The sequence below is a fragment of the Notamacropus eugenii genome, chromosome 4 (assembly GCF_028372415.1).
Source record: "Notamacropus eugenii isolate mMacEug1 chromosome 4, mMacEug1.pri_v2, whole genome shotgun sequence".
NCBI classification, from domain to species: Eukaryota; Metazoa; Chordata; class Mammalia; order Diprotodontia; family Macropodidae; genus Notamacropus; species Notamacropus eugenii.
The window spans coordinates 408,132,061-408,150,245 of record NC_092875.1 but is presented as its reverse complement, the minus strand read 5'-3'; the positions used below and the strand labels follow the sequence as shown (position 1 = coordinate 408,150,245).

At 36.8% G+C, this 18,185-nt stretch overlaps 1 protein-coding gene across 1 annotated transcript in view; it reads left to right on the top strand.

Moving 5' to 3' along the window:
• Positions 1-17,859, top strand: part of SNX18 (sorting nexin 18) — a 36,325-nt gene extending 18,466 nt beyond the window's left edge. The window contains exon 2 of the mRNA XM_072605636.1: positions 14,554-17,859. Within this exon, the coding sequence (XP_072461737.1) occupies positions 14,554-14,807 (254 nt within the window). The 3' untranslated portion in view covers positions 14,808-17,859. The remainder of the gene's footprint in view (positions 1-14,553) is intronic.
• The last annotated feature ends 326 nt before the right edge of the window (positions 17,860-18,185 follow it).

The window sequence follows — 18,185 nt, the reverse complement described above, 5'->3', positions numbered from 1 at the left end:
ACATTAAAATTAGGTCCTTGATGTATCCAACAACAATAATTTTAATGTTTCAAATTGACATTTCAAAACTGCTAAAGTTTAAGAATATTTAATAGTGAATGTATACATGTATATCTTCAAAGACTCATGTTAAATATGTTAAATACGTTAAATATTATATCAAAGAATATATAAGCTATGGCAAGTTATAGCAGAAGGCATAAATATGGTTAATCAGCTTGCTGTCTTGTAAACTAGTACATTGTTTGATGGGCAAATACAATGCATGATAAAAATTTGTTTTTGGAAAATAGAAAGTATAGTTTGCTCATTTGACAGTAAAAAATAGATTTCTTTTAACAGGAATTAGTTATAATCTGGAAATTTTGATAGCTGCTTCAACAAACTTATTAATCACCTAGTAAGTACTAGTTGCTGGGAATATATAGATGAACAGTAACCTAGTCCCTAATCTCAAGGAGATAGTCTACCACCAGGGATATAATATGTTCACAAATAAAATCTAGTACAAGGTAGAGACTTACCTGAGGAGGAAGAGAACACTTCCATCTGGTAGAGATCAGATGGAAGAGGTCGGAGAAAGGAAAAAGAAAGGAATACATTTCATGAGTTAGATATGGGTGACCTGTAGCTTATGCAAATACCCTGAAGCAGGAAGATAAGTGTTTGTCTGGTTTGATCCCAGTGATCTTTTTAGATCCCTGGAATCTTCCGAAATTTTTTGAGCAGAGGAGTTGACAGTCCTACTTGAGTCAGGGCAGGCTAGTTGAAAGTCTTATTCTCTGGCAAGAGGTGATCCAGGGTTGGTTACTGTGTTAATACTTCCTGTCTTAGGTTGTTTCCCACTCTAAACCATGTCCCACCGAGCATAGTCAAAGTGATTTTCCTGAAGTGGAGGTCTGACATGTTGCCACTCTTCTCTCCCCTTAATAAATGAGAGAGCTTTCTAAAAATTAGAGCCTTCCATCAGTGGAACAGGCCATTTTCATTAGGTTCCTTATTATTGGAGTTATTTAATCAGAAACTGTATGACTCTGCCTTATGCAGTAAGAAAGTGGGTTCACATGACCAATACTGCTCCTTCCAACTGTAAAATTCTATGAAATACTGACCATTAAGACTAGATCATATACTAGACAGCTGCCTTGCCCCTTTTGCTGGAACCACTCTATTCTTATCCCCTCTCTACTTCTTTTTCAGGGATTGATAATCAAATTGATGTTACCTTTCCTCCTATGAAGTCACTGTTGCCTATAATTCCTCTGAGAATCCCAAGTGTAGGCTGCCCAAAACTCCCCTGATCCCTCACACCTATTCTAGCCAGTGTTCCTAACCCATTTTTTCTATCCCTCCTCCCATAATTTATTCCAAACTTCATGTTTGTTTATATGTGTAAATGCTGCTACCCTACTCTCTCTCAGTAGAATGTTAGCTTCTTGAGATAGGGACTGCTTCATGTTGTTTTTGTATGCCCAGCACTTTCTATGCAGTGTCTCACTTCACTATTCAAAAAATGCTTGTTGAACTGAATAATGTTACTGGTAATCTAAACATTTAGGAACTTTTAAAGTCCTTTCCCATTTTTTTCTGACTGCCATGAAGAATGAAAAAATTCTAATTAGGATTATATTTTTACATATCATATTATTATATGAAACGAAGAATCTGGATTAAATATCTGAGCCCTACAATTGGAGTTTTTAATTTCAAAAGGCAATATTATAGTGTACACACATAAAATAAGGATATTTTTTAAAATGGAGTAGTTTTTCCAATTGCATGTAAAAGAAATTTTTAATTTTAATTAAAAAATTTTGAGTTGCACAATCTCTTGCCCTTCCTCTTCCCCACTCCCTGAGAAGACGAGCAATTTCATGTAGGTTATAAATATTGGTTTTCTTTCAAAATTTGGACTAAAGAAAATGAGGAAGACAGAAAGTAATGAGAGTAGAGAGGGATAGAGAAGTAGAGTTCAGCAAACATTTTTTTAAGGACATACTATGCTCAAAGAACCTTATACATAGAAAACAAATGGGCATAGAAAAATCTGAACAGTACCTCCCCTCAGACAGTTTAGATTCAGGTAGGGAACATAAGATAAAGAAAACTGAGGAGGGGGACAACCCTAACTGGAAGAATCAAGAAACTCAATTCAGCAAGGATTATGTGGTTACTTTGTGCAGCCCTGGACTGGATGCTGAGTGTGCAGAGACAAAAGGGAGCACCAGACTTAGCTCTGAAGGAGAGCTTAGCTTAGCTGGTTGTATGGGAGGGAGCAGCAGTATGTACACAGGACAAATGTGCAAAGTCAATTCAGAGGGAGAAGCACCAAGAGAAACATTAAAATATGAAAAACAGACAGATGTATGAGGGAATCATGGGGTTCAGGGGAAAGAAGGAATAGGTTTTTGCTGGTGAGAGGGGGAAAGATGAGTTCTCTAGCCCTTGCAATAGGATTGGGGGCCTAACCATGGAGGGAATCAGGAGAGGCCTTATAGAGGATAAGACCCTTTATGGAGGCAGGGAATACGTGCCATGCATGAGGGTTGGGAGATAGAAGGTTAAGTATTTGATAATAGTATGTGGGCTCTTTCCACCAGAATGTAGAATTTGAGGGGTAGTGATAGAGATGAGCTCTGGAAAGATAGATTGGGGTCAAATTGTAAAGCACTTTAAATGACAAACAGAAACATTTATGTTTTGTTCTGAAGGCAGTAGGGAGATGCTGAAGCTTTTTGGGCAGGGGACTGACATTGTCAGACCTTTCTTTAACAGATAGCACTTGTGCTAGATGCTGCAGAGAATGAACTGGAGAGGGGAGAACAGTGGGGAGGCCTAAAGAAGAGTGGTGAGCTGTGAGTAGAGGAGAAGGAAACAAATGTGAGTGATGTTGTGGAGGTGCAGTGGAGATACAATTGATAATGGATGTGAGTATTTAAGGGAGAGGATTCAGGGGTGACTGGAAGGTTGTAAACCTGAATGACTGCAAGGATGGTGGCCTCACAGCACCTGGACTGAAACCCTCAAAGGAAAACAGGTTTCAGATAAGTGGATTTGAGTAGGTAGTACCTTCTACTCAGTGTAGCCATTCCATCTCTAGCATGTCCCTAATGCTTGGAATGTGTTCCCTCCTCTCCCCTCTACCTCTTATAATTCCTAACTTCTTTCAGGGTTTGACTCCAGTGCTACCACCACCTAATAATGCCTTTCCCAAGCCCTCCCATCTGCAAGTTGCCCTGGAAATTATCTTGTAATTTCATTGTGTAAATATTGTATTATATACTTGTTGCATTTGCTTTGCATGTATTTTGAATTTACTTAATATTCAGATTTGTTGTTTTGTGCTTTCCTCTCCCCCTCCCCATCATTCCTTCATGCAACCTCATTGAGGTCAAGGATGTTCCATGGTAGTGTAGTGGAGAGAGCATTGGATCTGAGTCAGGTAGACCTGAGTTCAAAACTTACCTCTGTGATCCTACAAAAAGTCTTAGCCTTACTGTACTTCACTTATCCTTATCTTTAAAATGAAAGGATTGGATTGGATTTCTGAGGTCCCTTTCAGCTCTAAATATATGATCCCAAGAACACATCACTTTGTACATTGTGGGTATTTCACTTTGTACATTGTGGGTATTTAATAAATGTTTGCTGGTTGACCCAGTATGAAGTTCAAGAAATGACTACTAGTCCAATTTGGCTGGAATATAAGAATTCATGAAGATGGTAATAGGAAATAAATCTGGCAAGGTGGACAGAAATCATACTATGGAGGCCTTTAAATATCAGGCTAAATTTATATTTTATTCTAGAAGCAGTGGCTAGGCACTAGAATTTTTTTTTTTTTTTTTGGATCAGGAGAAAAGGCTTGTCATGTAAAAAGATTAATTACTGTCGGGATGAATTAAGTGGAGAGAGACAGAGAGAGCAAATAGGTAGATCATTTAGGAGAGGCTATTAAGTTCTAGTCAGGTAATAGGGACTGGGAGTCAGAACAGGGAAAGTGGTGGCTTTGAGTGTGGAGAAGATAGGACAGATGTAGGAACAAATGACAAGATTGGCCACTGAGAGGAGTCAAGTGTGACTTCCAGGTTAGTGAAACCAGATGTCTGGAAAGGGAAAGGTAGAGGTGCCCTTAATAGAAAGAGGGAAGTTTGGAGGTAGGGGGCAGCTAATGAACTCTGGGAGTCTTTTTAATTAGAAGTGCCTGTGGGATGATCAGACAGGTCTGAGGAAAACCAAGAGACAGCAGGGTCATGGAATTCAAGGGAAGAGTATCCAAGAACAGCCAGTAGTCAGCGATTTCAAAAGCTGCAGAGATGCCTAAGATAATGAAGATTTAGAAAATGCTGTCTTCTGAATTTGTTAGAAACGAGATTATTAAGGACAGAGGAGTGAATGAATGGGTGGTGAGGAGATGGAGTTAGAGATAGAGGAGATAGTGAGCTCTGCAGGTCATCCCTTCAAGGAATTTGGCTGGGAAAGGGAGTGGATCTAAAAGACAATAGCTTTTGTGCTTTCCTCTCCTCCTCCCCAGATCTGGGGAGGGTTGGATTTGTTTTTTTTCCAAGATGGGATAGACTTGAGCATTTATTTTGGTAGTAGTATGAGACTGCAGACTAGGAAAGTTTGAAAATGAGAGTGAGGCTAATTTCTGGAAGATAAAGCCCAAGTGGAGAGATCTAGGGCACTGGTAAAGAGGGGTTTGCCTTAGCTGGAACTAAGGCTATTTTATCTTTTCTCCCAGACACAGGAGTTAAGGGGGGAAGGGAAAGGAGATGGGTGAAAATACCAGGGGTTTTGGGGTACGGAGTAGGGAAGAAGTCTAGGGTGAATGACTTCCATCTCTTACAGAAGATCAAACTACCTGCTGAAAGAAAGGACAATAGAAAAAAGTTTTGAGGACTTGGAATAAAAGTTTTTCTGAGCATAGCAAAGGCTAGGCTGAAATTAGATATATGAATAAATGAAAATGCATTTATTAAGCTCTTACTGTATATAACATTGATAGATGTTAGGATAAAAATAGAAAAGTGAGACAATTCTTGTCCTCAAGGAGCCCATATTCTAATGGGGAGAGATAGCACATATCAAAGGTTTCTGCTGAAAATCAGATAGAAAAGTTCTATGATTTTTTAGCAGTGGCAGGGCAGATGGTAATGCCTATTTTAATATCACTTACATTGATAAAATCATGTAATTTTCTGGTGTTGACCCATTTGACAGTAGCAAGGAATTGGCAGCACATGTAGTTCTAGGGAGTCAAGGGCAAATGACAGTAGCCTATAACTGAATTAGACTGTACACTCAAGGTTGTATAGAGATGAAAGTGAGGTCAGAGCAGGACTAGAGGTGGCAGTGAGGACTGTGGATGGATTTAGGAGGGAGACAGATGAAGCGATGCTATAGGAAGAAAAAATGAGTAAATGATATATGAATGGAATGCTATAGAAGGGAAGGGTGTGGAGAGAAGTGATGAGATGAAGAAATGAGTTATGGCAGCCCAATTAGCATTTTATCTCAGTATTTCATTGCATGATGGAATGAGGAAAAACAAGCTTTCTCTCCGCTCTTTTATCTCCTTCCTCCCTAATTTGTTTCATCTATTATGACTCTTCATGCCCTGCCTTCTCTACCCATGGGACAATGGTTGCCGTTTTTAAGTGGAAGGGAAGATAACTTGTAAGACACTCAGGCAAACAACCAAATTCAGTTTTGTATAAGTTAGTAATTTTCTGTGAAATAGATTGATATATTTTTTAAAATTAAGAAAAGCCTATGTTTTTTCTTAAAGCAGTTATAGATCATAGTATTTTATACAGTGTCATTACTGAAGAATTCTGAAATAGGAACCAGCCAGTCAATTTTTAACATGAAACTACTTGTGTGGCTGACTTAGCATTCAGAAATTAAGAAAGAATATTAATTTAAGAAGAGTAAAAATTAACTTTGCCATTAAGATCTAAATTAAAAACAAATCATTTTCTTTTCTGTAAAGAATGAGTGGATGTTTTTGCAGTAATTTCACCTAGTGCTTATGTAAACGCTGATTTAAGTTCTTCATCTCTCACATAATTATTTAAATTTTGTTTTCTTGTGGAAACAAACTGTTATATTCAAAACTTGTTAATGGCTGTGGTGTTGGAAAATAAGCAATACATGTCTTATAGACTAATTGTACTCTATAATACTTTTAATGCTGTAATTATTATATTTGAAGGGATGTTTCTGAAGCAAGGTATGGGAGGATCTATGTATTAATAAAATATATTGTCATTGGATTGTGCTTAAATAAGCTTCAGAGGTCTTTTAAAAATTCTGATAGTGTATAATATATAAAGATTATATGAATTCTTTTATTTTGAAATATAATTCACAAACCTTATAAAGGTAGTATTCAATCTACTCAGTGACCAGCCATATAGAATGACACCTAGTTTTTCTTGAGTGATATGAATGAGGGTTTTTTTTTAGCCTTATTTCATGAAATAACAAAGCATACTTCCCTGCCTTAGTAAACAGAGAATGCAAATATAATTTAATCTTTGTGCTGACTCACATTCACCATTATGAAGAAATCTACTGTCATCAGTAAGCATTAAGTGCCTACTTTGTGCCAGGCACTGTGTATATAAGAGATATAAAGAAAGGCAAAAGATAGTCCTTCCTCTCAAGAAGCTCAGTCTAATAAGGGAGACAATGGGAGAAGAACTAGGTAACAAACAAGCTATATACAGGATAAATTGGAGATAATCAAGAGGAAAGACACTAACATTAAGGGGGATTAGGAAAGGTTTTTTTGGGGGGAGTAGTTTTTTTATAGAAGGTAGGATTGTAGATGCAAATAAAGGCATCTAGGAGTCAAAGATAAGGAAGGGGGGTATTTTGGGTTTGCGATAGCCTGTGAAAATTCCTGAAGTCTAGTGATGGAATATTTTATTTAAGGAACTGCAAGGAGACCATTGTCATTTGATTGCTGCGTAGATGGGTGAGGGAGAGTGTAAGATTTAAGACTAGAAAGGTGGGGGGGAGGGTAATGAAGGACTTTGAACACTAAACAGAGGATATTATATTTGATTCTGGAGGTGATAGGGAGCCAGTAGAGTTTTGAGTAGTGGGGTGACAGTCAGACTTGCCTTAGGGAAGTTTACTTTGACAGCTGGGTGGAGGATAGACTAGAGGGTGGAGAGACTCATGGCAGGCAGACCCACCAGAAGGCTGTTGCAGTAGTCCAGGTGAGGTGATAAGGGCCTGCACTAGGGGGGTGGCAAGTCAGAGGAGAGGAGGGGGTGTATAGGAGAGATGTTAGAAGGGCAAAATGCAAAATTGACAGACTTTGGCAACAGGATTGGATAATGGGGGATGAGAGAGTGAGAAGTTCTGGATGGCACTTAGGTTGGGAGCCTGGGGAACTGAAAGAGTGATGGTGACCTCAGTAGTAGTATAGAGAAGTTTGGAAGGGAATGGGAGAGATCATTGAGTTCAGTTTTGAACATGTTGAATTTATGTCTATAGGATATTGACTTTGTAGTGTTGTGTAGGCATTTGGAGATGCAAGCCTGGAAGTTAGAAAAGGTGCAACCTGAATGAAGATCCAGTAAAGGAGATAGAGGAGACATTAGATATGTACCAGGAGGTAGTATCTCAGAAATGTGGAGAAAAGGAACTATGAAGGAGAATGGGATCTGACAGTGGCAAAGGTTGCAGAGAGGTCAAGAACGGATGTAGACTGAGAAAAAGGTTATTAGATTTGACAATTAAGAAATCCTTGGTAACTTTAGAGAGAGACAGAGAGCAGTTCTTGTGGAATGAAAAGACTGGAAGCCCTAAGAAAATGAAAGAAATGAAGGCACAATGTAAACTGCTTTCTCAAGGATTTTAGCCAGGATAGGGAGGAGAAACATGGGGATCATAGTCAGTGGGGAATGAATGGATCAAGTGAAGGTTGAGACATGGGCATGTTTAGTAGGGAAGCAGCCAGTAGAAAGGGAGAGATTGAAGATCAGTAAGTGTGGATAATGAAGGGGGAAATCTGCTGGAGGAAATACCCAGAAATGGAATGGGATCCCTTGTGCATGTAGAGGAATGTCTTTGGCATTTAGCATAGTGTTTACTCCTTAGTAGATGTTCAAATGCTTGTTGAATTGGATTAACATGTCTAATTTCATAAAGTATTCCCTTTCCTTGGCATTTTCATCAACATTATATTAAGGCCAAAGATTAGTTTGGTCAGTAAGTAGTTTCATCTGTGTTATATTAACATGACTTAAGTGTGATTATCAAATACCCCTCCATTTTGCGGGGGGGGGGGGGGGGGGGGTGTTCCGTAAAAATTATTTTGTGGTTTTTATTTGACCTTTGTGTTGCTTTGTAGATTAACTCCCATATATTTAATGTATTTTTTTAATTGTAAGGGCATTTTTTTTTTTTTACCCTTTCTTCCTAGATTGTGTTAGTAATACACAGAAATGGTCATGGTCTTTTGGATTTGGGGATAGACTCTGCTACTCTTTCAAAGTTATTATCTCAGTTTTCTTTTTTGGCTGATTGTCTTAGGTTTTCTAAGTAAACTGTTATCCATAGTTTTATTTTCTGTGACTATGCTTGTTTCCATAAATTTATTTTTCTTACTGTTATAGTTAATCTTTCTAATACTATGTGATATAATCATGGTGGCAGTGAACAACCTTGTTTCACCTTGATCTTGCTGTGAAAACTTCCATTTCTTCAGTACCAATATTGCTTGCTCTTGGATTTTGACAAATGTTTGATCACATTAAGCAGGAAGTATTTCGTTCAAATAAGCCATGCAACAAGTATAGCCTTTGAAAGCTTTGGGTTATTTTTGTTATGACGGCAGTGATAAAGATGTGGGGCTCTTTTGTTCTCTCGGCTGTATTTCCAGAATTTATGTTTTATGAAAAGTTCAGTAAAATGAAAAGAATTCTTGAAAGATGTTGTAATGTTATGGAGTATCACTGGAACTGGCTATGCTCTATATTACTGCTCCTTATAAACAGATACAAATGATTTTATTTTTTAAAAAGTAACCTTAGAAATTGCAACTCAACACATTTTTTTAGTCTGAACTAATAATTTATCCTTCTCCAGTTGTCCATTATTTAGATGCTAATACTATTGGAAAATTTTATATATCTGTACTTTTATTGTGACACATCTGAAAAGCCCAGAGACATGTGCAGGTAGACCTCAGTTTACAGATGGATAATGTTCTGAAAGTTAATTTCTGAGTTGGTGATTTACAGTTTATTTTCTTAGGCCATCTCACAAAACCCATTTTGCTGTCAGGTATACCTGAAGTAAATTTATTTAAGCTTTATCTGACTAATTTTTTACATTTCCGTAGGAGAAAGTATATTCTGATTTCTAGTAAGAGGCCAGGAACATTTCGGCAGCTGAGTGTGTGCATGTCTGCATTTGTTTCTGTCTCTGTCTGTCTGTTTTGGGGAGCATGGGGAGGAGGAGAGGGGAAAGGAGAAACAGAAGTTGTTTCTAGCAAAGATATTTCTTCATTGTGTGACTCAGGATGCTGTAGTGGCTTAGAGCTGTCATCCTCAACATTAATTACTATCTCCTGCTACTCTTGTAGAAATATAGGCCCTTAGATTGGATTATCTACTAAAATTTAGACTGTATATCATGAAAGTTGAATGGTGATTCTTAAAAAAAAAAATTTGAAGACCTGGTCCCCAGACATTTAAAATTGAGCTTACTTTTTAGGCAACTCCTAAAGCTAACTAGAAAGCCTGCTTGAAGGACTCTTGAATTTGGGTCTGCTAGAGAGGAAAATCCTTAGGAAATTGTACCATTAAGCCACATGTTGGGAAGGTTACACTACTGCCTTCTTAAGATGGCCTGGGACTGGACAATTTCCAGGGACTTAGCCATTTGGCATTATGGGTACATTTTCCTGTGTCATGTGGCTTTTCTAGTGTTCTTGATATTCCATGCAGCCTACTAGCATTTATTAAGTGCTTAACAATTGCCTTTTCATTCATCCATTTTTACTCTGTCTGGTGCCATGTCTTTGGATGAGAAACTGCCACTTTTGGTTTGAGGAAAAGACAGTGAGTTCCTCTCTGGGATCCAGGAACTCTGTTTCTCTTCTTGGACCATATGGGTTAGACTATAGCAGAAGTGTAATTTGGCTCAAAAAAGATGGAGGGAATTTGGAAAGCTAATAAACTGCTTTAAAAGGCAGTGATAACTCGCCATGAAGTCCTTGTGAGCAGCCATTGGTTCTGGGGTTTTGGTTTGTTTCTAGTATTTTTTCTCTCCAAATAATACTTGTTAGATCCTTCTAAGATTTTCTCAGTCCCTTTCATTTCCTTGCTTGGTCTCTTGAAGACCACTTGGGATACCCTTTACTGTCATTAACACTTGAGAGGTATACACTCAAATACTGATTGATTACTCCAATTGCTTTGATCCCACATTCACAGATAATAAAAATAAATTAGGATTAAAAAAAGGAAATCTAATAATCTGAATTATGAAGTGAATTTTCATTACTTTTGCTTTTAGAATATTTTTAATTTAGCTGGACCAAAATTTATTTCTAATCTTTTAAATTCAAATTGAGAAAATATATATATCTGAAAATATAAGCTTTAATTGCTTGAAAAAATATGCTGGTTGCACTGTAGTAATATTGCCAGTTTATATTTATTCCAAATCTTGCTTATCCTTAGTCTGATTAATGATGTTAGACTTTCAAAATAGCAACATTTAGTAGTTACATCTGCCAAGCCAATCTCTATTTGCAAGAAATTAGTCCTAAAATCTTCCTTTGCATTCAAGATAATCTTTTGCTGTTCATTGAAAACAGTAAAAGGTTTCTTAGAACAATTATACAGAAGTTGAGTAGAATTTTAGTCCAGTCTCTAAATTCTCTTGCTGTGTTCAAAGGGTTCTTTAAAATCTACCCAGCTTCCTACTGTGGTGGTGAGATAAACTGTTAACAAGGGTTAACTGGTCTGTGAACTTAAAAAAAAACAACCAACCCACAACATTTTGAAGACATTTGTTTCCTTTGTAATCATAGGTATTTTTTAGTGTGTTGTTCTAATAAGGAGTGTGTGATGCTGTAACTTGGAAATCTTAAATCAGTTGTCTTATCATCTTTTGGCTTGACTATCCTTAATCCCATATATAATGCCAAATACCAAAGATACTCTATATTGTACCAGGTGTTTCAAAGGGTATTTTTAAAAATACATTAAAATATTAGCTACGTTGGCCAGAAAGGGTCATTGCTGAGTTCCGGTTTTAAAAGGAATTTAGTCCACAATGATTTATTTTGTGCCAGGAGAATGTTTTAATTGAGCCACCTCCTTTTTTTTCCCCTAAGAGAAGGATTGCTGTTTCAAGAGAAAATATTGTATTCCACTGAAATTTTAAATTTAAATTGTCTTTTTTCCTTATTTATTGACAGCAAATGATTTGTGATTGAGTGCTATGCTATGGATATGTTGGTTTTTGTGGGTCAAAAGTTGGTTCTCCACCATATCTTACTGTTTTTTGTAGGCTCTAGGTTTTTCAGATAGTCGTCTTATTCTTTTTCCTTGTCTGGTGTTTTAGCTTCCTTTTGTTTGTCTCTCCCTTTACTTGGTTCATGCTGTATTTCACCATTCTGTGCTGTCATTTTCCTTACGTTTTACTTTTCACTCTGAATTAATACTACATTCAACTTCAACGTCTGAATGGGAAGTGTAAATTCTTAAGTTATTAAATAAGTAAAGAAGATAGGGCTTAGAAATGCAGCCTAAAAGCCTGCTCAAGTATAACCATGACAATAAATCTGCTGTTAAGGAAATTGTGAAATCCTCTCTTAGTTTTTGAAAGTATCAACACTGAGGAAGCAATTTAGTGTGATGTATTACTGTTGGCCAGTATTCTAGCTGTGTTCTTCTGTGACTATGACGTAATTGGAAAGAGAACCAGACTCTGGGAGTCATGAGACCTGAGTTATAGGTTTGAAATTCTTCTAACTAGCTGTGTTATTTGGGACAAGTTATTTAACCCCATTTGATCCTCAGTTTCATCATCTCTAGAATATGGGGTATTTGAACTAACCAACCTCTTAAGGTTTCTTTAACAAGTCTCTGATTCACACCTTCCTCACCATTTCTATTGCCACCGCCGGGTCATTCTGTCATTTCCATCTTGTCACATCTGGATTACAGTCACAGATGGTATTCTGATATGTTTTACAGCTACTTTGAGTTGTGCAAGAGCCTTTCTAGAAGAATTAACCATTCTATGCTGAAAGGAGCTGGCATTTAACTAACATAAGGGAAGGCCCCCAAAACACACAACAGTATTTGGATGAGGTGATGAGGCAAAAAGAAATGTGTTGGATTCAGTCATGTGAGAAAGAGGTGGGAAGGGAATAAGCATTTATATAATGCCCACTACGTACAGAAACTGTGCTATTTTCCAAATATTCTCTCAATTCATCCTCACAGAAACCTTGTGAGAGAGGTGCTATTGTTATCCCCATTTTCCAGTTGAGGAAACTGAGGCAAACAGAAGGAAAGTATGTATGAAGGCAAAGGTTTAAAGCTAGCAAGTGTCTGAAGTAGAATTTGAATTGAGTTATTCATGACTAAAAACTCAGTGCTTTATTCAGGATGTGTTTCAGACTTGAAAACTGGTTGGATATGGAAATAAGGGAAAGGCAGTCAGAGCTAGTTTGGGGGTTGCACACCTGGGTGTCTAGAAGAATCGTTGAACAGAAGTGTGGATTTTATAGGAAAGATGAGTTCTGTTTTGGACATAATGAGTTTGAGATGGTTCTGACCCATCCAGTTTGAAATGTCTGCTACGCTGTCGATGATGTGGGACTAGAGCCCAGGAGATACCTGGGATAGCTGTTATCAATCTGGTTGTCATTTACATAGAGATGAGAATAGAAATCATGTTTGTTGGTAAAATCATCAAGAGGCTATGGAGAAAAGACCAAATGCAGCCCTTTTGGCCTTGTTCTTCCCTATCTCCACATCATTGATTATAATATTCCCTGTGATTGGAATGATTTCGCCTTTCTTTACCTCCCCTCTACCTGCTAAAATATTAGTCTGTTCATTTACTGCTTCCTTCAGGAAGCCTTCCCTGATCTACTCTCTCCTCAAAAATCACCCTTATTTATATCTAATTCATCATTTTGGATTTTAGTTTACTATTCTGTGTCATATGCCTCTAAGGTGAGAGCAGGGACCAGTTCTTAGGTAATCTGTAATCTCTGAGTGATTAACACAGCACTCTGAACAATTACATTAATGAAACATCATTTTTTGGAAGAGAATGTGTCGTATTAGATAGAAGGCCAGGTGTGGCCTCAGAAGACCTGGTTTTAAGGTGCTGTCTGTGACATACAGTATGGCCCCAGGCAAGTTTTAAGACATGGAGTGTTATAACACTGCTTTGCAATGGAGAAATTTTATACATACCAGTATATGTGTGTGTGTGTGTGGTATGGTGTGCGTGTGTGTATGTGGTGTGGTGTGTGTGTGTATATGTGGTATGATGTGCGTGTGTGTATGTGGTGTGGGGTGTGTGTGTATATGTGGTATGGTGTGCGTGTGTGTATGTGGTGTGGGGTGTGTGTGTGTATGTGTGTATGTGGTGTGGGGTGTGTGTGTGTGTGGTTTTCATCAGTGGACAGAGCTCCTGGTGAAGACCTTTTATCATTGCTCCTTCTTGCAACTTACCATCTTAGAGAATGTATGCATATATTGTATGTATACACATATATATATGAGTATTTGAAATACTAAGATGTGATAAGTATGAGGACTGCAGAAAAATGTGAAGAGACTTATGAAGTGATGAAGATCAAGTTCAGCATATTTTTAAAAGGTGGCAGCAAGACAACGGATCTTATAAGTTCACATGTGGAAAGAAGCAGGATAAGTATTATTGGTGTTCTTTATTTTGATTGAAGTATTTTCATCCATTTTTGTACAATAAATTTACAACAGAAAATTTTTCATTATTATTGTTCATAATGGTAAGGTTGTTTATTAAGTTCCAGATTCTGCATGTTTTTGAAGACCTCCAGTGATCTGATGCTTTTCTATCTCTATATCCTTATAGCCTTATTTATTCATCTTCTCTCATATATACCCTTCTTAGGTAATCTAGCTGGTCTCCACATCTCACCTATGTGTTGCATGCTCAGGTGGGCTGTCAGAATCTTTCCAAAGTGTTATTCAAAGAGGTTTCCTGAGAAGTGACTTTTCATTCTTTCTTTGCTCAATAGCTTATAAATATTTTCATTAGTAAAACACTTGAGAGAAAAACTGAGAAATTCAGTCTCCTACACTATAGTGTATTCAAAGTGAGGTCACAAAAAGTGATTGTTTTTATAGATACATACAATCAAGTTTCTGAGAATTAAAAAAAAATTTTTTGGAAAGCATTTACCTAAAGATACCGTATAATAATTATGAAACCATGGGATGATCGGGTTGATGTGAGGTTACTTATATAAAAATGTTTCCTTCTTTAACATTCATTTTGTCTTTGTGACAGGAGCTCTTACCAAAGTAAAGGAGAGTAAACGGCATGTGGAAGAAGGGAAAATGGAGGTCCAAAAGGCAGATGGCATTCAAGATCGCTGTAATACAATTTCTTTTGCTACTTTGGCTGAAATTCACCACTTCCATCAGATTCGAGTGAGAGACTTCAAATCCCAGATGCAGCATTTCTTACAGCAGCAAATAATATTTTTCCAAAAAGTGACACAAAAGTTGGAAGAAGCTCTTCACAAGTATGATAGTGTTTAATATCTGAACTTTGAATTCTAACTTCCCTCAGTTTGAGGGTGATTTAAACAGAGTAAAATAACTGCTGTCAAAGAACTCTTGCCAACTGTCAGTGGTGGTACAAGGATGGTTTTGTGTTCAACTGGAACCCAGCTGAATATATAATTATGTAGGAAAGAAACAGTTAATATGGTTATGTAATAGAAACAGTACCACACATTGTAGCTAAATTATACTATGTATGCCTACACTACCATTGTAACTTTTGGAATAATGATTATACTATTTGCCTTATTGCTTTTTGAAGTATGGGTATTTTAGTGCATACTTTGTAGACCTCAAAACCCATTAAGGGTCTCAAAGAAGCTGGCTAGTTAAAAGCCTACTTTGGATGCCTTTTTATTCTTGTAGATTTGGATTACCTAAATTCAACCAATTCTCTGTTTACAAACTCCTCCTAGAGCAGCTATGCGACTTTGTGCCTTTAGACTCTTGGTTTTTCTTTTTGTTGTTTTGTTTTTTTAGTAAGCCACATTTTTATGATTGAAAGAATGAAGGGTCAGTGCATATAAATGACAGATTGATAACCTCATTGACTGGAATAGTTATCAGCTGTCATCATCTTGCACAGCAAGTATTATCTCCTGACAAAATGCTGTCTCAAAATGCAGGATCTGGAACCATTGTCTCGTCTCTGGATGTGAAGACTATTTATTAAGTGTACCAGGAAGAAAGAACATTGTGCCACTGCAATCCCGTACATGACATGGTAGCATAGAAGCCTCTTCACTAAATTATAACTCAGAACTCTGAGTGAGGATTTAGGGAACTGTCTTACAAATGAAGAGAATACAAATCAGGGGATACAGAAGCAGATTCGGTGACCACTCACTTGGTTTTTTTTCTTTTTTTGAGTCTAAAACTATTTTTCTCATTGTTTGGATATTCACTATAATTTTGAGATGGAGCTACACTGTTAAATAATAGACCCGAGACTCCACTGTGATTCACTGGTTTACTCAATCAAAAACTTTCAGGGATGTCTTTTACTATAATTATTTAAAAGTAGCTTTGGTTGAATTAGGAGGGACCAGAAATGATTTCTACTATTCCAGATACTGAAGAGATACAAATTTATTTCTACTGCATGTAAAAGAATCATTAGTGTTACGAGGCACTCCCCCCAACCCCCACAGAAAAAATTGGCTTTAAATCTTTTTAATTTTTTTCTTTTGCTGTTATTACAAGGGAAATTATATGAGTTTTAAATACCAAAAAAGATTCAAAAGCAGCTTAATCTTCAAAAGCACAAAAAAAAAGTCTGGCTTAAGCAAAAGTGCTAAAAATGTTCATGGTGTTGCACTTAATTGAGTGGGAATGACATGATTCTGAATAAGTTTACAAATATATTGTGTTGGTGAAAGAACTAGTATCTGCTGTTTTGTGAAGTCAGAGGTTATATCAGAAACCCTCTGGTATTGTATGGCTAATGTGGAAGTTAAAAAAAGCCAGTTTGTTTGATCCTCTAGTTCATTGAGTAAGAAGGAATATCAATAAGTCTTGGCAATCTAAATATGGAAGGAAGTTTTATGAAATAAATACTTTATCATTTCATTAAGAAGTGTCTGAAAAGTGGACTAATGTGAGTTGAATCTAAGATCAAATAATCAATTATTTTGACCTTTGGTTGTATTTCATGCCAAAGGTTGCTTAGAGCCAGACTTTTAACTATATATGGCTTATGTATTTACCGTGGAATTTTAACCAAATTCATTGTTCTCTCCAAATAAGTGATATGATATTATTGATTGTAAAATAACATTCTTGAACTGAAACAGTTCAGTTTATAAATTCCCAGTTCATTCTGGCTTGGGAATTATAGCATCTATTTCTTTTTTGAAGTCTAGCTCTATACTGGATAAATAAGCAATATACGTTCAATGTGTTTTCCAGGTGGTTTGAAAATGACATTTATTTGCCTCCTTATTTTGATAATGTCTTGGGATTAAAAAAAAACAACAACAAAAGTTGTGGGTCGGCAGCACTAACTGAATCTCATGACTTGTTTTGACCAGTGTAGATTTAGCTTAAATACAGAGAAACTGAAAAACTAGGGTGTAGCAGGGTCATGAATGTGTAGATCCTGAACTGAAGACTGGAGTATGCATTTGTTGGGCTGCACGAGAGAGCATAAATTCACACTGCCTTGTTACAAGGAAGCTTTTGTTTTCAACAAGCACATTATATGATGATACCAGTGGCTCGTAAGAAATTAAACTAATTTCGTATTGTGGCATAGAAGACCAGAATTATTATTCTTCACTTCCATTTGAAAAGAGAAGATGTTTATTTCTTTAACGATCTTGGGCCTATTAAACCGTTTCAGCACGCAAATATTCCTGGAATGGTAATGCCTAAGAGAAAAGCCATGATAACATGTATGCTGGTCACCGTAATCAGAATGGTACAATTCCCTCCAATAAACTCATGCCCTTCATTACATTATCTGGTCTTCTTTATTTCTAGAATTGGTAAATAAGAAGGAAATGAACTGACTGCAAAGTGTACTTATGTGAGGCAGTCCACTGTGGAAAGCTTATTTTTCTATTTAAAGTAGAACGACAGCTGTACTTGCAGTTTGACTTAGGAACAAGGTGATGAGACTGATCTCCAGGGCACACAGATACCAGTCTCACTGCTTTGTAGTCATGTCTAGTATTTTTTCTTTTTAGTTGAGATTATTTGGACACAGACCTAAAGAATCTGTTTGAAGGATGAATCTACCAAAATAAGACAGCATGATATGTAGTGGAAGGAAAGACCAGTGGACTTGGGGTCAGGAGCCCAGGATAATATTCCTGTCTCGTACTTCATAGCTGCACGACCTTTGTCAACTCATTTTTAATATTCTGAGCCTCATTTTCCTCATCTCTAAAATGGAAATAATATTGTCCTGACCTACCTCACAGGATTGTTGTGAGGAAAGTGCTTTGTAAACTTGAAAGCACTATATCAATGTGAGCTATTATTTATTAATAAACTCATTTTATGTTAGTTTTTAGTTTGAATAAAATGGTTGCTGGAGTTTCTTTGGACCTCACCAATCATACATATAGTATGTACATACATACAGTTAAAAACCCCTGTTGGTAATAACTGGAAGCAATACTTTAGATGTTCAAATAGCTAAATTTTCTCTGATCTACTTGTTGCAGAACTTCATCTTTAAATATTTCTGTTACATCTTCTTGACTACATCTGTCCACCGTTTTTCTGTGTTTATCCCTTCATAACTCCTAGCATCTATTACCATTTCTGCTCTATTTTTCAAGTGGTCAGCTGAATTCGTTTTGTCTTGTTCTTTGCCCCTCTTTGCCTCATATCTTGTAATTCTTACCT